General features: G+C 39.3%; 2 protein-coding genes across 2 annotated transcripts in view; one reads left to right on the top strand and one right to left on the bottom strand.

Moving 5' to 3' along the window:
• LOC138014589 (xylosyltransferase 1-like) overlaps positions 1-11,290 on the bottom strand; it is a 16,775-nt gene extending 5,485 nt beyond the window's left edge. Inside the window, exons 1-5 of the mRNA XM_068861711.1 lie at positions 11,027-11,290; positions 3,694-4,080; positions 2,812-3,014; positions 1,148-1,228; positions 396-612 (exon numbers count right to left, since the gene is read on the bottom strand). Coding sequence (XP_068717812.1) covers positions 396-612; positions 1,148-1,228; positions 2,812-3,014; positions 3,694-4,080; positions 11,027-11,275 — 1,137 coding nt within the window. The 5' untranslated portion in view covers positions 11,276-11,290. The remainder of the gene's footprint in view (positions 1-395; positions 613-1,147; positions 1,229-2,811; positions 3,015-3,693; positions 4,081-11,026) is intronic.
• A 3,799-nt stretch (positions 11,291-15,089) lies between these two features.
• The window catches only part of LOC138014590 (protein lin-9 homolog), a 45,726-nt gene continuing 39,991 nt past the window's right edge, over positions 15,090-20,824 (top strand). Inside the window, exons 1-2 of the mRNA XM_068861714.1 lie at positions 15,090-15,385; positions 19,266-19,384. The gene's annotated coding sequence lies outside the window, so the exon portion shown is untranslated. The remainder of the gene's footprint in view (positions 15,386-19,265; positions 19,385-20,824) is intronic.

Genomic DNA, 20,824 nt, shown 5'->3' with positions numbered 1-20,824 from the left:
TGCTAGGACCCAACTCACAAAGGCTTAAAATAAAGAGATGAATATATTTGCCAGCAACCCAAATATTACAATTTGCTATCAACGTTAGAAGACAAAAATGATCACACGAGTTGACTGCGCAAAATTTTATTTCCGTGATTTCGTTGCGAACTTGTTAGCAGTTATCATTGGTGGTAGGAAATGAATGAAACTATTCTTTTTTGGCGAACTGACTCAAGACGTTGGCGAAACCACTGGTTCCCGGCTTAAAGTTGTTTCACCAAACAACCCATCAGAAACATATTTGATTAAAACCCAACAAAATAGATAGAATACACAACACCAAAGAGTAACAAATTCAAGAACATTATATGATGCAATTCAGAGCAAAAAAAAATCTCAAGTTTTCTTGTTACCTCCGCAGGAAGCAAGGAGTAGCCATACATGTTTCGCAGAGTTGCTACAAGAGGATCCTTTGACATCACAAGAAAATGGCAGAACTTCCTGTTTAGCGCAATCCAATCACTGCCTCCATCAATGTCAATTTCAGGAGGAAGCGACCTGTTCCCAAGTCTCCACATGTGTTCGTCACATTCTAAAAATGTTCTATCTAATCCTTGCTTCTTTATAAACCTGGATGAGGATAAGAGACGATTGGCCATTAGAAATGATATGAACAAAGAGAGAAAGCATGCCTTTCGCAACTAAATAATTGCATCAGCATTGCAAGATAAAGTACCTGTGCACACTTTTTGTGGAACGGAGAATCACTGGCACTATAATGATTGGCATGAATCATAACCATTTTGTAAGGAAATTAAAAAGTGTTATGCCAATAGATGGCATAAACACTCTGGTCATTGATGTGATCGGTCAACTAAGTTGGGATGTTATCAGTCAACTGTCAGTCAAGCCTACAATAGAAGCCTCATTACTGGTTCCAATAGGCCTGTTTCATAATGGTGACCAAATAAAATATTCTTTTGTTTTAATGCTAATAAGCCTTTCTAGCCTCGCTATGATGAGCAAATTTGAAAAGAATATTTGTTTCAAAATGAGGGCAGTAGGTCTAATTAACATAAAGACAAAAGAATGTAAACTTAAAGTGGTCGCCATTTATGAAAGTGGTTAATGATAACTCTAAAAACAAGCGAAACAGGAAACCAACCTTGCAAGGTCTCTTCCATGCGGTTTTAAAAAGTTATAATCTCGACGAGCCCTCAGGAACTCAACCAAATCAGAATTGTGTCTGAAAAAGCAACATCATGATGTTAACTTTTGATTATTATTATAATATAATAATCATAGATCAGAGAACCAGTTTTATCTATTTTGCATAGCCTGTATATGCTATGTAGCATTGGCAAAAGTGAGGTACAATACATGTGTATGAATAGGAAAGCCAGGAATTATTTTCGATATTTACATAATAATGTTAAAGGTCGCTTCATCAGGCACTAAATCAATAACAGGAACCTCAAGGAGAGTCAAGGCTCCAAAAACTACATATGTGAGACACAAATTTTATAAGCATGTTGAGATTTTTTACCATTGCGGCTATGAATGGTAACTAACACCCTGAGTTCAACCCAGGCAGTGATTGTTAAATTGTGGAAGGTGAGCATTTCTAACACATGCCTATTACTGTGGGAGAGTGTTGTTACAATAAATTTTTTTTTTTAGTGTTAATACCGGTAATATTAAATTTTATAATGATATTTTAATGTGAGAGTTTTGGACAACAGCCAAAAACCATGTAAAATGTACCCTTTAAAAACCAAATTGCTGGCATCATCATGATGCAGCTCATTGGAAAGTTTAAGGACGGTGCCTACTATTGTTATTGCACATACATTTTGCGCATCTAGAGATACTCGGGTTTCCTATCGGTGATGCTTACTAATACAGGGATATTTTTGCGTGGTTTAAAAATTAATTTCCGGAGAAAGTAGACCTTAATAATTACTCTTGGTACCCAAGAAGAAAATTGAGGGGAACCATGCATTTTTAAGAGATTATCAAGCTTCAATTTGAGAAAGATTGCCATACATTGATTTGGCCGGGGGACATTGTGTTGTGTTCTTGGGCAAGACACTTTGCTCTCACGGTGCCTCTCTCCACCCAGGTGTATAAATGGGTACCGGCATAATGCTGGGGGTAACCCTGCAATGGACTAGCATCCCAGCCAGGGGGGAGTATAAGTACTCCTAGTCGCTTCATGCTATGGAAACCGGAGATAAGCGCCGGCGTGATAGGCCTTCTGGCTCATAAGCAGTGACTTTTCTCTTCCAATAAAACAATGAGTTCATCCTCTGAAATCAATCTTTGAGCGTAGCTCTAAAAAAGCATTTTTGATATCTCTTGTCTTTCTCAAAGAAGTCATGTTTCAGTATGAAGAAAGAAGACAAAGAATCAAAACTGCTGTACAATTAACTAGCGATGCTGTAAAATCACTGACGCAACATGCTTAATGCAAACAAGTCAAGTCACAGACGCTGGTCTCGACCCAGTTTCACCTTGGCTACTTGGCTCTCGTTTTGACAAAAACGTCTTGTGCTTAAGCTCCCTACTTACTGAGCAGCGAAGTGGTGAGATTAATATCCACCACCAGCCACCAACACTTACAATAATTATTTTCAGGCAGAAATCCTGCGAGAGTTGCTCAGAGTTTAATAGCAAAGGATATTCTAGTCTGAGTAGCCAATCAGAGCATGCCTTCAATGCTATCCATTGTTTTAGTATATATACTAATAAATATTGTTTCTTGCCATTTGAACCTTTTTTGGTGAAGTGAAGTTGCCCTTTGACAAAACTATAATAAAAATTCCTCACTTGATGGGATAGTCTGATTCACTCAAGTTGACAAAGAAATCCCATTTCCACTCTCTTTTAGCCATTAAGTCCTCCATGCACCTTAGCAGCATTTTAAGCAAGCTGGCTCCGCCCCAAATGGTAGCCATACTCCAAGGCGCTACCAAGGCATTTGGAAAATTACGTACCATCTTCAAAACTTCTCTACGCAGATAATCTGACCTCTGTAACAAGAATGAATGTGTTAGAATGTTTTCCAACTACACTGTACATGTGGATTGAGAGATAGGTGGAATTAGATTACTCAAAACCCGAAAACCCTAAGTTCTGCATCCACATTTGCATAAAGAGACAAAATTAATACATTGTATGTAAAATAATAATAATTTTACATATTAATAGAAATAAATAAACACTCTAATATGGAGGTGTGTTCCTCTTCAAAGTGAGGGGGTTTTCAATATCGTTGAAGTTACTACATGTACTTTGAAAGTTCTATGGTTGAATGCGTTTCTGTAAGTTTGGCTTTAATTAAATAAACTTGCCATAGTTAGGAGATGGTAGTTGATGAACATTATGGAATTTTCAGAGAGCTGATTCACCACAAATCTGTTCACAAAGTGTACATGTAAAATGGTGCACTGGAGGACAGAATACACCTCAGGCACGAGGAAAAATGATCAGTGCAAAACTGGAATTGGTGGGAAACAAGTAGTGAAAGACTTGAATTCCACTAAGAGTAAAGAAGATGTCTTGAATAAGAAAGGACATAAGAAATGGAAGGAAAGGAACTTTATTTAAGTGTCTTGTTGTTCTAGCGCTGGAGCACTAATTGGGGTCACTGTAAACTGAAATTAACAAGTAACGCTAATCAAGTCAAATGTAAAGTAAAACCATACTTACAGAGTCAACATGAAAGAAAAAGTAATGATTTGTGTGATAGAGAGCTTTGAACAATCTCCTGACTTGCCTAAAAGCTCTGCCATGAAGTGTCACTACAAAAGCAATGCGAATAGGATTCCCATATGGCGTATTTGCCACATCAATCCATTTTGCTGGACTTCCTTTTCCCCGTGGGACAGGGCAAGTTCTTTTTATATTGAGTTCATAAAGTTTCTTTGCTTCTGACAGACATGCTGTCTTGTAAATTAGTCTTTTGCAACTATCAGATTTCACCCGCCGTAAAGCTGAAAGAGCATCTTTGTGTTTTACTTCACATAGCGGTACAAATGGTACTTCTAACACAGCTGGTTTAGGATTATTCACAGCTTTATCTTCTCTTACTGGAATCTAAAAGGAGAAAGGTGAAAAAATATAATAATTTTAAGCTCTACAATACTGAGTATGTTTCAGTCAAATGCAAAACCTCAAAGATTCAAACTCAATAAATTTCTTACTGTCTCTTTCTTTTACTGCGACACCTGTCACATTCAATGGGTAAGTCGGCCATTGGCAAAACCTGGATCAGACCGGATCGGACCAGATCGGATTGACAAAACACAGACCGGATCAATAGCAAATTCACTGCCAAAAGTAGAAGGTCACCAGACAATGTGCTGAAGACAGGAGAAGTCGAATTCTGTGCCTTTCTCTCTTGTGTAGTCGTCTCCTCATTTATTGAGACTCGTCAAAATGTTTTTTTTTTCCAGAGGTGGTTACAGATTCCGAAGCAGAATTATGAAAGATACGATGTGACGAATTCACATCAATAAGCGAATTGGCTGTGTGCGCGACGGTCTTCTTCTTCAAACATGAAAACTGACAACAATTTTTTACTTTACCCCAGTCCCTGACAATTGCACAATAGCCTGATTTAGCAACAGAAAGGGAACGTCAGCTGACGAAAGGAGAGCCTGCAGAATAGTTGGGATTCTACTCTAATATGACCTAATATGGATACTTTTGCTGCACGCGCCATCGTCAAATGACATTCCCGTTCTGTTGCTAAATCAGGCTATTGTGCAATTAGAAGGGACTGGGGTAAAGTAGAGAATTGTCAGTTTCCATGTTTGAAAAAAAAAAGACCGTTGTGTATGCAGTCAATTCGTCACATCGTATCTTTTATAACTCCACTTTGGAATCTGTAATCATCTTTGGAAAAAAAACATTTCGACGAGTCTCAATAAATGAGGAGTCGACCATACAAGGGAGAAAGGGACAGAATTTGAGCACGTTATCTGGTGTTATTGATCCAGTCTGAGTTTCGTCAATCTGATCCGATCCAATCCGGTCCGATCCGATCAGATCTGGTCTGGTCCAATCCGACCTGGTCTGGTCTGGTCCGGTCCGGTCCGGTCCGATTCGATCCTGGTTTTGCTAACGCCCGGGTAAGTCAATATCTTATTATTTTTCCTTTCATAAACTTGTGGGTACTTCTGTATTCTAAATAGCTTTAAAAGTAAACAGTGAGGAAAAAGGAAACATCTGTGTACACCAAACGTCATCTCTTGCAACTGTCTATTTTATCCTCTTATGTCATCTAACATCATGTGACAATAACCAACGAAATACCACATTTCCTCCTTCTTATACAATTTCCTAACATTAAACGCAACGTACAAAAAAAAAAAAAATACAAATCCAATCTGTTTGGAGGCTTGACTACCCGTCCTGATCAAGTAACCACTTGGCCTGGTCGGAACTCAATGTGACCAGACATGACAGTTTTGGTAATTGCTTGATCAGGACTGTGAGCACAGTTGTCACCTTCTAAATCACTATCATTATTAACAACGGGTGAAGTGATAACACTAGACTTGCAAGAAACCTCATTGTCTACTTCAGACTGAACTTGCTAAGGGAATGACAGATTCCCTCTGAAAATCTAATGGTGGATTATACTACCATTTTTGGCGAGACTATTTCGTTAGGCTCCACTGCTCTTTTGTATCATCTTCTCTGCAATGCTCCAAGATGCCCTCAGGAACTGTAGCAGTGGTGTTATGATCAGATTCAGAAGCGACGGTGGTATCTTAAATCTCCAGCGTCTAAAAGCTCGGACTAAGATGTCTTTAGTGCTTCTGCCCGAACTACCCTTTGCAGATGACTGTGCACTGACTGCTCACACTGAGGATGAGCTACAGAGCATCCTCAATGACTTCGCGAGAGCAGCATCACGCTATGGCCTCACCATCAGCATAAAAAAACCGAAGTGATGTTTCAGCCGAAACTAGGCTGCTCCCCTCATGATCCTGTCATTAAGATCGGCGATAAACAGCTGAAGGTTGTGCTGAAGTTCTGCTACTTGGGCAGCTTTCTCTCACAGAATGCTTGCATAGATGATGAGATCACTTCCCGAATTAGCAAAGCAAGTGCCAGCTTTGGACGGTTGCACCACAGACTGTGGTCAGATCATGGTATTCACCTCAGCACAAAGATTGGTGTATATAGAACAGTTGTGCTAACCACGCTCTTGCACAGGAGTGAATCTTGGACCTGGTACCGCCGTCATGTGAAAAAACTTGACCAGTTCCATTTCAGATGCCTCAGAAAAATCTGTGGCATCTCTTGGAAGGACAGAATACCAAACACTACAGTTACTGTACTTGAACGTTGCGAGATAGAAGGCATTGAAGTTTTGCTCATCAAGGGCCAACTCCGATGGGTGGGACATCTTACTCGCATGGAGGAAAACAAAATACCAAAGGCACTCTTCTACGGGGAGCTGGTCGGTGGTCAGCCTTCACGAGGAGGTCAGCTCAAGAGGTACAAGGATGTTTTGAAATACAACCTGAAGGCATGTGATATACCCATTGAAACCTGGAAGAGACAAGCTCTTAACCATCCAGAGTGGTGCACCGGCTTCTGTGTTGGTGTAGAGGGATTTGAACGTCGTCGCATCGAGCAGCTTCAGGAAACCCGCATAGCCCGACATGCTGCACAAAACCAACCAGTGCCAAACACTGACTATGTTTGCCCAGACTGCCAACGTCATTGCCGTTCACGTATAGGCTTGATCAGCCACCGCAGCAAGCATGCCTTTCTCCTCAACTGATGCTTCTGATCAGCCACCGCAGAAAGCATGCCACCCTCCTCAACTAATGCTTGTGAGAGAAAGGAGATCTGTCGGAACGACGGCTCAGACCATCAATATTGGTTGATTTCCAGTTTAACAGCTTTTCTTTTTCATGGTCCCAAACCGTTGTAGCAATTATGATTGGCAGCAGGTAAAGGAAAAACAATGAAAACAGTGGAAGTTTCCTTTAGAATCTGCATTAAAAAGTGCAAGATCCCTTAATTACTTGGGTGGGGTGCACCTCTGATCAGGTTTCCCAGAATGCTTGACAGTAGTGAAAAACACAAACTCAAGCATTGTCTCCCTGTTACCAATAGGGACATTACAGAGATAAATGATTTACTCATGTCAGTTTTTGGATCATGAATTCTTGAGCTGCCGTGAGCATTGCTAAGCAACATACATGTAAATCTCTATCTATACTGATACAGAAGTTTATATTGCTATCAATTTTTGATATCAGACTAACTGTAACTGTAACAATCACCTCAGCCAAACTATCAAACATGTACATGTAATAACATTACTACTGTTTGGCTGCCATATGCACTGCGTTGGAAAAATCAAAGGAAGCATGCATAAACGCGATGATATTTCAGTGTCATGTGTGGCTTTTTGTTTCAGTTGCTTAAAACTACGGGTGATGGATGGGAATATGAGTTGCGCCGGGTTCCAAGTCAACTCTCTCCACTGGATAGACTAGTAATAGCAAGGCTGCTGCCTAAGAAAATTTTAAAGGAGCCCTCAGAGCTAAATGCTGAGAACTTAGGAGCCCAACATATGAAGTGAAAGGTGTTGCTGTGAAAAATTAAGGCGCCCAGAGCTATTCTTTGGGAGCCCCAGGCTACCGGGCTCCTGTTAGGCAACAGCCTTGAATAGTTTTCACTACATCTGCCCGTGCCTAAGATAGTATGAAAGGCAGTTCAGATGTATTCAAATTACATGCTGAACATGTGTTGCCCTTGTTTTCGATTTGCAAGTGATAAATCGTTGCTCCTGTTTCTGATTTCTGATTTCATCTCGATTTGCAACAGATCTGCTTCTGATCAGTGTTTTATCTTTCAATTGCTAACCTGAACAGCACTTTGGTTCTCCTTGCAAGTTTCTACTTTGTGACTCCCGAAACACCTCAGTTGTGTTGAACAATACCAATACCACTTGTGCACTCGGTTGAGTAAATTGAGAATGATTTCCCCTACAACGTCTACCAATTTACACATTTACCGGTCTTATGTGGGGACTACTAGGTTGCCATCTAGGGTTTTGGCGTCTGGGCTAACTCGCTGCCTCCTGTCTGATGGGGAACCTTGTTATCATCTTAAATTTGATTTGAAATACTTTTGTTTTCTGCCTGTTGTTGAAAAGTGCATTTGAGCATATTTACATGGGATAGCTGTGGCAGACAACGTTTAAAAATGGCTTTAGTGTCGTTGTAGTCAGACAGATGTACATGTACAAGGAAATTAGCCAAGTGCTTGTCATGAAGCCCTTGGCTTGATACTGTCATGTTGGATATATACGACATATATAAGGTGTCTTTATCTTTGCAAGAAAGGTAATCGGAAAAGCTCACACAGACTTCCCACTGGACCTACTACTCCCTTTTCTTTAAAATACTGCCTTCTCAGACTGAATTCACAGAAGAATGTATCCTGTATTTTGGTCCGCACCAAAATTAATTTATTTTCAAAAATTTGAAACCTTGAACAGTGAGACAAATAGCAGCAAAATTGGAAAAAATTTTGCTCACATTTATGTAAGAACATTTCAAAACCCTAATTTCATAATTCCTGTGTTTTACTCTGTAGTAAACATGAACCCAAATCAGAACTCTTGTGTTGATTTTGCAGTGATGCTTCTTCAAATCATGAATTACTACATTCTCAAACTTAATTTGCAGAAAAAAGTAACCCTGAAATGATTCTAGTCTGCTCTAAGAGCTAGCAACCTAGTCCTCCTTTGAACTAGATTTTGTCGGTAAACCACGATAGAACAACATACAGGCGAGAATATTACACCTCTTGCCTTCATTTCCGGTTCCCATAAATAAATGTAAATAAAACTGCAGCTTTTGTTGAATGTCAGCAAATACAAATAACGTTGATTCATGAATGAAAACGCTTGAAGTCCCAAAGGAAATTGTCTATTTCCATCACACTCAATCTTCCTTAGTGCTTAATTACCACCTCCCTTGTGACTCTCAGTTGGCTTCATGGTTCAGTGGTAATCGCAACCAACCTTCACATTTTACGCAAACAGCAGCATCCCACATAAATGTCACCAGGCGTCATGTTGAGCAGTGAAGTATAAATGCCTCAATCTTATGCTCATGAGCTATAATATGTACACTCCACAGACTGACCCATGCTCATCCTGCATTGCACTCTTTGTCACCAAGTGATATTACTGTTACAGTAATATCCTTATACTGTAGATCACAAAGAAGCTAATTGAAACAGTAATCGAAAACAGTACTCTCCCAGTTCACACTGTTCCTACCCAATCACTTGTCCTATGCCCACACAGTCGCCAAATTCCCGTGCTGGAGAGATCCGGATGTAAATACAAACACTACAATTACTACACATTTCAATAACGTTTCATGACAATATTATTTTGACCTTTTCTTCAGTCCAAAGTCCATATTTTAAGTTCACTTTTCACTCTAAACAGAGTGCAGTCTGTATCAATTTACAGGTCTGATACTGACTGTAGTACCGGAAAAATTAGATAGTGTAGTCAGAGAGCCCTATTTTGTACACTTCTCCAAGTAACAACAAAACTCTTCGTGCTCTTAGTGTCAGCTAGTAAAATCTGTGAAAGACCACTGGAAAAAAACACAAGTTTCACTTGGTCACTAATTCATACCATTGTCCAATACAAGTCTCAAAATAGACATGTCTGGCAGATGTGCTGATTTAGCTGTATAAACAATGTATTTGAATATTTTTATTCATAGCTAAAGAGATGGTAATGTATGATTATTCATTGTCCACCTTACTTTGCAAAAAATCATTATCAGAATAATAAGAGCAAAGAAGTGCACTTTGTTAAATAAGTTGGCCATATTTATTGACTTGCAAAAGAAATCCGATTCTTCCCAGCATCACTGTCAATTAAGCAAAAGGTTAGAATTAAAAAGAAAACAGAAAAGTTTATCAGTCTAATTTGGTGCACATTTTATTTGATATTTTTGTTTGTTTGTTCTTTTTTTGGCATTGTAAATGCGATAATTTTGGAAATTCACAACTGTTTACTATTGTTATCTTAAAAATTATGCATGTTTTGTCTAATAATAAAATAAAATAAAAACACTTCACATGATGAAAATTTCAGTTTTGTAAAGTTGCCCCTGTATCGAGCAACTACAGTATGTTCGCGCATTTTCTTGGATATTATCATACCTTGCTCATAAAATTAAATTTCGTTCCCCGACTTGCTCTCTTTTGAGCTCAAATAGTCCATTTATGCACTGTCCATGATAAAACGACTCCGCCTTTCACAATGACAGTTATACTTTACTCTTTCAGTGCACGATGAAATATATAAATCACATTTTCGATAAAATAAAATTTAAATTCATTTGTTTGATATTGTGTGTTGAGCCTTGAAAACTGCACTAAATTGTGAATATTGAATTGAGCTAACGTATTGGCACCTCTGACGTTTAGCTAACTTACTTAGCATATTTTTTCGTGATAGATACATTGCAAATTAGAGGATTTCCCACTTAACCTCCGTAATAGCAAAATTAGTGTGAGGTCAGGCGAGTCCTACGATCACAATCACGAGTGAAACGGTACCAGCTCGCAAACGTTAAATTATTCACACACCAAACTTGTGTAGCTGCTTTACAAAAAAAATTTTGCCATAAAAAGGCCAGCGAGACGATTAGCTTTGTAATGTTAATAACCTCTACCAGGGAAATAAACCTAACATTCTGCTTTGCTTCAGTAAAAATACATTTAAGCTTACACCGTACATAAGAAACATCCGCCATGCAATTCGAAATATGGAGAAGACCTACGTGGAAGTATTTACAAATATTGCTCGGATAATTGATAGGAAATAACTGAGCGCAGATTAGCTCGTGAGCTGTAATCCTAAAGATGGTTAGTTTATGAAGTGAAAGCGTCTGAACATAACTCTTGTCTGAGGACAACATGTCGTTCACTGAGTGAACAATTTTAGCGTGGTTTTGTGTTGTTGCCAACATCTCACCTGTGTTTCCTCCACGTGTGAGCGAATTTTCCAATGTGTTCTGCCGACATGACGATTTCCAACTACAGGATGATCGTCGGGCCAGTGAGTAGACGAAAAATGAATAGTGGTTAGCACTTGAATTATCACAATAAGAACGATAATTGCGACAATAAATCTAACTACTCCAAACTTCATGACCGAGTGTGTCACATCACCCTTCTTGTTTAGCAGTGCGCGCTTTTCACAATAGACTGGAACTAACGGCATATAATTGGTGCGTTTTTGGAGTACGTGACTCTTGAGGCGTGACTCTCCCAATTATTCTCCCAAGATACTTCGACTATCTTTGAGCCAATGCAAAATCTAGGAAGTTATATCTTGTCCACTATCTAGATAAACTTGTCTAGTCTGGTTTAAAGTTGACATAAAAAAAAAATTCTCAAAGTGCTGTAGACCCATTTTGTCTGATAAAAACGTATGTTAATCAGTTCTGATGGTTTGCTCTCGACCTGAAGGTTATTTGATGACGCAGATATTAATTCATGGCTACTTTTAGGTTTCGGCCTATATTTCATGTTTGAAGTATCTAGGCGCCTGCGGAACTTACTTATACTTTCAACCTCTTGGAAGAGCATATCAATACAAGTCACTCTTTGCCAAAGATCACCTCGGAAAGGAGGGATTATTTGTTGATCAATTAGTAATAAAGCTTAACCGACCATAAATACCTCCCAGCAAAAATAGCAACATCCGCTTCAAGTGCACCGTCTCGCTCAAAGAGCAAGCCGCTAGTCATGAAAATGGACTTTCCAGTCGATTTGGGCGGGCGTCCTTTTAAATATGAATTTGAAATATCAGTTAAAAAAAAACCCATACTAAAAAAAATAAATTAATTAAGGGAACCATGGCAGTGTTGCGTAGGTAGCATCGGAAATGGCACCAGAAATAACAAGAAGCTATCACCCCTGGTACTCGAAAGCCATTCTTATACAAATTTCTTTAGCCCTACGATTGATTATCTCCGCCTTGATAATAACGAATGCTGTTTTTATCAATTTAAAGAAATATTTTTGTGATAAAATAGATAAGATTACAGCAACCAGGGAGACCTGAGGAGACCTTAAGCCGCTTTAAGTAATCTCAACAACGGTTTGCTTTCGTTTTTGAATGTCAAACAACTTTAAAAGACTAAATCATCCGGCTTTACTTAAAAAATAATTGTTATGGTTATCTTTCTATGAATAGTAAGGTCTTGAGTGCAAAAATGCCAAATTGGTTCTTTGCTGTAAATAGTCAATTTATTTTTATAAAATACGCTAGTACAATAAAACTGGATTGAAAAAAGAAGCTCCAAAAATGTTAAAAATATTTAAATTGTATTAAGTCTATTCAGAAGCTCACCTTGAAGGGTTTAACTCTAGCTTAGAGCTGGGGGTTTTTTGGAGTTTAAAAATTTCCTTAACATGTCTCGCGCATTTTCCCACGCGTGCAGCATCGATCTTATTTTTGTTCATATTTGGGCATAAAATCAGTGTCCTTAACACCCCCAGCTTGGTTCCAAGGAAAAGAGTTGCAGTTACATCCCCGGGGGGGGGGGGGGGTACTCCCACATAAGGGCTTAATGGGGACGTGCGGCCAGCCAGGGTATGTTTTCCGGGATTTTTGTCTTGAACAGAGTATCGAATTTATCACTTTTTTTCTTAATCAGGGAATCGATTTATCAATTTTTGTCTTAAACTGGGTTAAATGTCTTAAACAGGGTATCAAAAATCGTAATTCTGTCTTAAACAGAGTAGGAAAATCAGCGATATTTGTCTTACACAGGGTCAGGGTATGAGAGGCGGCGCCGCACCTCCCCACCCAGGGATTTATCGAGTTCCCCCCCCCCCCGGGAGTTACACGCTTCAAGGTTACGTGCTTTCAAGCGAGCTTAAGTAAATGATATTGCATAAATTACCACATTGGCTTTTTTTTTCTTGTAATAAATTCATTGATAGCATATGATGGGTATATATTGTAATCATTCCATACACTGACACAAACAAGTTATATTCCGCTAAGACTCGCGAACAATGCTGACGGATCGTAGGTGATACTTGCGAACATGATAAAGTATGGGAAACCAGATATAATATTGACCTTTTCATCAAAACAAGACGCCGAAAGGCGTTCAAGAGGGATGCTTTTCTGCTAAGAACATTTCATTGACCAGATTCCAAACCAACTAAAATTTGACGTAACCAACCACCCTCTGAGACTCCCTACCGTCAAGCACCTACCTAGGATATCATGCCCCTACACACAATATCAGGCCCCACAAAACAGAAGAAGTCCTTGGCCATATTTAACTCATTTTCACTCCGTACATTGGATAAAAGTCACGAACATTTTGATCAACAAAATGGAATTTAATTGTTACTCACACCACATTTTTATACTCGTTTCTCAACTCGTCAAACGTCTACTAATAAAACTATTCAAGCTGAGTGCCGGTTTCCGGAAAAATGGGGGTCACGCTTGACGCTCATGTCAAGTCTGACCAGGTGTGCAGTATAAAATTTACCAAAAGGAAAACGAGTATTTCGTGGAAACAATAGCTCTAAAAGCTTTCACATTTGTATCAATGAATTAAGATTAAATTACGTTCAACACTGAAGCCGATTTAGGGAACGAGAGGAGTTGAATTGTGCGTTATTCAGATCATTGATGACAGCGAGGCCTTAAACTCTGTATTTCCGCTAAGATTAACATGTACAAAGAATTCGTCTTTCGCCATGACTGATAAAGTGTAACCAAATTATTGGTAAAACGAGCATAGTGAAATTTGTGGCGGCAAATAAGCGGTAACCACAGATCGAGTTTATGAAGGCAGAGGCAAGGCTTTTTAAAAGATCCAACGCCCTCTTCCATAGAGCGCTTTTCAATTGAGTGTCGAAAGTAATTAGCGAATTGCTTTGGTTTTGCATTACTTCACTCAGTCATTGGTTCAAAGTTCTTGCGCCACTTTTTTAACCAATCAGAAGTGAAACCAAAACCAATCGTTGCTTGCGCGTACACATTTTCCCGCGCTTTGTGCCGGCTACGTGTAATTGCTTCGAGTTTGATTGGTTTACTGGATCGTCTCCGTTTTTTTTGATTAGCCAAAGTAATTACTTTGGTTTTGGTTTTACGACACTCGATTGAGCTCGCTCTAGTACGCATTACTCCGTTTGGTTAAGTGGTGATAAAAGGGAAATGGGAAACAATAACTAATAGGGAGCAAAGTGCTGAGTTAGCTATAACCTATCTTGTATCCAAAAAACGCGAATGAAATAATTGTTCTTTATTTTCTTCTCAATGCGCGAGCGGGCGGAATTCTGTGAATCCTGCAATCTGATTGGCTCTGGGAGCGGGCGGAATTTGTCTATCTTTGCCCGTCGGCCAGCCCGGGTGGAATCCTAGTCCTGGTTGCGTGAGCTTGTGTAATGAACACAAATTTCCATTTTTTGACATCGAATCACTGTACATAGCGAAGTAAGTGTTTCAAAACAAATTTTTATTAGACAAGAAGCGTGGAAATAGAATTCAAATAAAAATATTCCTCTTTGAAACGTTCAGTTTGTAAGTCACTTACTGCATTCGCTGTAAAGCGCGGTGCAAGTCAACAATTAAAAAAGTGATTCCAAAGAGGAAGAGAGAGAAAGAGTGGAAAAAAAGAAGTTATTTACCAGCTAACGGTCGGTTCGTACACCGAAAAAGTGTGACCTCAGTCTTGAAAAAGATGCCCACGGCCTGCGGGCTGGGGCAGCATGCGCATTTTCAGGACCTCGGTCACAGTTTTTCGCTGTACGGACCTCCCAGCTGGCAAATAACATATATATTTATATCATAGGTACTGAGATTTATCCACGAATATCGTAGTGAATAAAATTCGTACTGATTCTAAATGTAGCCAATCAGGAACACGAACGACAAAATCTCACTTTGAAGAAATATCGTTCGTCCAATCAGAACGCGAACGACGAAATTTCACAAGTGATGGATGAAACTTTTGTCTGATTGGTCGATGGTTTTGCTTGTACCCAGGTTTTTTCACACGCGAGCGCGCGAAATAACAAACGAAATGGCGGCCAAAGATGTCTTGTTCGATTACTTGCTCCAGGGATTTTTATAGCAGCAGCGACGTGTACACCTTTTCTTCTTTCGGAATCGTGGTATTTCAGTGGTAGAAGCTGATTTCTTTTAAATCTTTCACTTTTCTGTGATCGATTTTTCGTCCGTGGCCTCATGCACAATTGATTTGGGCAGATTTCCGAGTTAAAATGTTCCTGAATGTTGTCATATATAGATGGATTGAGATGGTTGTTCAGCCGAGGCCGTGCTGTCAAGTCTGCTAAGGTAAGATTCGCTATTCCTCTCGTTTTGCATATATATAATCTCAAGCCAACGTAAGCTAGCGCAGCCTGCGCCTATTAATCAAATCTCCTTAAAAAAAATAGTGTATTTTACCTGCCTTCTTGTCCACAGAAACCTTATAAGAAATGCCAGCGTTATTAACATCTCCTTCTTTACCAGTTCCTAAATTTTAACTACTAGTTACAATTAGTAACGTGTGTGGAAGGTTTACTAAGTTGCCGTGGATTGAAATCAGAAGGTAGATAATAAGGGTACTGTAGCAATGCACCTATCAATGTTAAGCCCCAGGGAGGGGAGGTCGGGCATGGGGTGGGGATTTTGACATTTCATTTAAAAATCTTCAAATTCCCCACCCCTGTGACAAATAAATAGTCAAAATGTCCACCCAGCAGCAAGTGAAGGTGGTAAAATGTCCTTTGTACAATCAAAATCCCTACCCTGGGGACAGACCTCACGATCAAACTCCCGTAGTTAGCCAGACCCTTCCTCCCTGGGGCTTAACATTGATAGGTGCATAACCTGTAGGTAGTTGATGAATGAGCAAGCTATTGTTATTTCCTATTTTTCTGAGCCTTTTAAATTCGCTGGTTTTTCAGGAAAAATTATCTATTTTTTGTGCTCACGGCTGGAGAAAAATGGAGTAAGCTTGTACTTCATGTTGACTTAAAAACAATAGTTTTCAACTTCTCAGTGATGACTTCAATTAGGCATTTTCATTACTTTTCCTATTCACGTGCAAATGCTGCAATTTTGTTCCTACTTTTAGATAATAAAAAAACCCAATTTTCTCATTTTCTGACCATTTTACCCACTTGACACCCTGTAAATAGCAATTTGTTCAAATTATACATTATGTGGAGGGGAAATCTTTGCAATGCAGCATGCCAGGACACTGTAGGGAAGATATTGTTTACCTATTGTCATTAATCTGCCATCCAGAGGCTCACTGGCTGTTGAAACAAAGGATCTTTTGTTCCTGTGGTTGGCACAGCAATGCCTGTCAACAGATATCTTCCCTATATATAGATGAACTTCTAACTCACATTGGCTCTGAACTACCAAGATTTATTAACTTTAAGTTTAACAAAAACTAAATATCTTATCTTCAATCATCATCATTAAGTAAATTTCAACATACTTGCTTCATTAACTTTTGCTGGTCAATGCCTTGAACAAGTTTCAATGTTTAGATACTTGGGTATGATATCTATAATTATGGGCCATCACCTTTCCTGGTATGATCATATTCATTATATTTGCAACAAAGATAGTTGTTATTGTTAAGGACTGCTGTTATTGTTAAGGACCGTTAAGCATTGTCAGTTAACATTATTGTCCAATCAGTATCTATCATTCACTTATACAATACATCATGTACATGTATGTTTCAGTTCTTTTATTCCTTAGAAGATAATTCAATATTGTTCCCCCATGCCCTCCTAAGGAGATTCATCAATGAACAATGTCCTAAAAGGCTCTGAGAAAGAAAAGTAGAATCAGTTATCATGCACTGTATGCCTAACCCCAACCTTAATGCTGATCATTTAAAATCAGTGCCTAGACTTAACAACCATTGGGGTTTTATAAAATACTCATGAAAATCTAAGGTACACTAAGTTCATCCCCTCACCTCTAGGACCAATTTACTAACCAATATGTTGCACATACTTACTAATAATTGATGGGTTTTTGTTGATGTTTCCTACTATCAATTTCAACCTACAATCATACACAAAAGTAGTTGGGAAGGTTATGTAAATGAACTACACCAGAGCTATATTTCAACCTGCTTCTGTTAAAGCTCAAAAGAAATAGTTTCACTTTCGCTTACATAGCTCCCCTCCCCCCTATTCAATGTTGGAAGGTAAGTCAACAATTTTCCACTGAAACCATTCAGTTTTGCAGAACATTGAAGGAGGGGGGAGGGGGGAGGGGGGAGAAGCAATGAAGACTTCAAAAGTGCTAACCTTTCCAACAGTTTTGTCTAGGATTGTATGAGAGCAGGAAATCTGCTTTGAACGCTTATAACTCTCGTAGGATTTAACATGTGGCTTCCATTTGTTATTCTGGACATGTTCTTATAATGTACTTTCCAATGCATAAATAAAATCTCACAATACTGAAATTTGGTTAAAATCATCGTTTTATGATTTGGATTTCAGACCTGCGTGACGCTTCACAACGTTACTCCAAAATCCGTTCTGTTGGGGAAGTGTTTACTAAGAATGCCATAAAAAATACATTTTTGTTGTTTGATGTTTCATATTCGTTAAAAGATAGCTTTCTTTTTTGGAGGACATTGGAAGAATGCCAAAAACTGTTTTATTTCGATCGATTTAGCAAGAAATGGTGTGAGCAGTGCGAGAGCACTTACATTACTCCGGACATCACTCCCAACATTACTCCATTTTCGAAGCCTAAAGTAATGCCTTTACAGCACAGCTACAGTTAAATTATTGAAACTGGAGTGTAAAGGGTTTCAAAGGAAATAGGAGTAGGATTTTGCATGGTCATTTCAGCTTTATTTTACGTAAACTGCAACATTACTCCATAAAGAGAGCTTAAATTGTAACAACGCATCTAATTAACCTTTGTGTATACATGGTTTCAATGGAGTAATGTTGAAAATAAGTAGATACGATAACTTTTGTCCATAATCAGAAATACAGTGTACGTATTCCAGTATGCTTTACATATAACTACGTTATTGTTGCAAAATATCACATTCATTGGGCATATATTTCACATTTTCTTATGGAGTAATGTCATGGAGTAAGGTTCACATACATGTTTACTGTTCCCAAAATAGGTCAATGATTGACAGGCCATCCTACTCACGCTACTGGTGCCAAAAAAGTAATCACTGTTAATTAACTTATTTAATGTGACTCTGTTTGAAATGCACATGACGTTTTCAAAATGCGCTGCTCTCAACTCGGCAAAGTGCAACTGACGTCCGCCATCGTAAGAATTTAGTCCGTGAACTTGTTTGACCTTTCAAGACCAGCTTTTTGGCTTTAATTAACTATCACTTAGTGTCCTCCCCTTTCTGTTCATTTACGAAGGAATTTTGATCATGTTATTTGCTCTACAATTTAATACCATTGAGACACTAATGCAACATGACGTCCTAACACATGTATGAAAGTTGAAAACTTGCCTTATTTTTAACCAGATGAATGCCTAAAATTCACGATAACATGGCAAAAAGCAGTTAAGCCCAGAATTTTCAGACAATCATAGACAAAAGTAGTTGGGAAGGTTATGTAAATGAACCACACCATAGCTGTATTTCAACCTGCTTCTGTTAAAGCTCAAAAGAAATAGTTTCACTTTCGCTTACATAGCTCCCCTCCCCCCTATTCAATGTTGGAAGGTAAGTCAACAATTTTTGCACTGAAACCATTCAGTTTTGCAGAACATTGAAGGAGGGGGGAGGGGGGAGAAGCAATGAAGACTTCAAAAGTGCTAACCTTTCCAACAGTTTTGTCTAGGATTGTAGTTTAAAATAAAATGGCCTATGTTGAAATTAAAATTAACTTGAATTTAAATTTAACTGTAACACATACATGAGGTACCTACCCAAATTTCGTGACTGGCATACATGAGCAGCACACGGGCAAAACGAATATTAACAAACCCTCTGCTTGGTCTATGTGGTCAAATGAAATGTGAAATCGTTTGAAAATGACTTGTACACTTGCGAAACCCTGTTAAGAGAGTGTGTAAGTGTTTGAAAATGCAACACCAGCGCAATTGTGGATTTAAATTATTTTGCTTCGCTTTCGCTGACATGTAAACCAAGAATTTCGAAAGCGCATTGTGTGACTGCTAACTCCAATGTACCTTCTCTTTTTTCTAGTTCTCTGCAAGGAGAATAAAAACACGCTTGCTTCAAGACGCCAGCAAAGTAATAACGCTGCAAATCTCCATTTAATGTCTACTTTACACCAGAACGCCTCCCTGAAACTTGGTAAAAAGGTTTGTCTCAGTATGCATTAAGAAGACCTAGTGGTTTGTATGTCGTAATCGTCACCAATGATTGATGCCGTGTTCACACTGAGCAAGTGAACTAAACCGGCTGAGCAACAAAATCATCCTTTGACCAAACTGGCCATATATGGGCAGGCTTACCATATATGGGCAGGCTTACCATATATGGGCAGGCTTACCATATATGGGCAGGCTTACCATATATGGGCAGGCTTACCATATATGGGCAGGCTTACCATATATGGGCAGGCTTACCATATATGGGCAGGCTTACCATATATGGGCAGGCTTACCATATATGGGCAGGCTTACCATATATGGGCAGGCTTACCATATATGGGCAGGCTTACCATATATGGGCAGGCTTACCATATATGGGCAGGCTTACCATATATGGGCAGGCTTACCATATATGGGCAGGCTTACCATATATGGGCAGGCTTACCATATATGGGCAGGCTTACCATATATGGGCAGGCTTACCATATATGGGCAGGCTTACCATATATGGGCAGGCTTACCATATATGGGCAGGCTTACCATATATGGGCAGGCTTACCATATATGGGCAGGCTTACCATATATGGGCAGGCTTACCATATATGGGCAGGCTTACCATATATGGGCAGGCTTACCATATATGGGCAGGCTTACCATATATGGGCAGGCTTACCATATATGGGCAGGCTTACCATATATGGGCAGGCTTACCATATATGGGCAGGCTTACCATATATGGGCAGGCTTACCATATATGGGCAGGCTTACCATATATGGGCAGGCTTACCATATATGGGCAGGCTTACCATATATGGGCAGGCTTACCATATATGGGCAGGCTTACCATATATGGGCAGGCTTACCATATATGGGCAGGCTTACCATATATGGGCAGGCTTACCATATATGGGCAGGCTTACCATATATGGGCAGGCTTACCATATATGGGCAGGCTTACCATATATGGGCAGGCTTACCATATATGGGCAGGCTTACCATATATGGGCAGGCTTACCATATATGGGCAGGCTTACCATATATGGGCAGGCTTACCATATATGGGCAGGCTTACCATATATGGGCAGGCTTACCATATATGGGCAGGCTTACCATATATGGGCAGGCTTACCATATATGGGCAGGCTTACCATATATGGGCAGGCTTACCATATATGGGCAGGCTTACCATATATGGGCAGGCTTACCATATATGGGCAGGCTTACCATATATGGGCAGGCTTACCATATATGGGCAGGCTTACCATATATGGGCAGGCTTACCATATATGGGCAGGCTTACCATATATGGGCAGGCTTACCATATATGGGCAGGCTTACCATATATGGGCAGGCTTACCATATATGGGCAGGCTTACCATATATGGGCAGGCTTACCATATATGGGCAGGCTTACCATATATGGGCAGG

This window comes from Montipora capricornis, chromosome 8 (genome assembly GCF_036669925.1).
Source record: "Montipora capricornis isolate CH-2021 chromosome 8, ASM3666992v2, whole genome shotgun sequence".
Taxonomy (NCBI): Eukaryota; Metazoa; Cnidaria; class Anthozoa; order Scleractinia; family Acroporidae; genus Montipora; species Montipora capricornis.
Note: the sequence above shows the minus strand (reverse complement) of the source record. Positions and strands in the feature narration are given on the sequence as shown.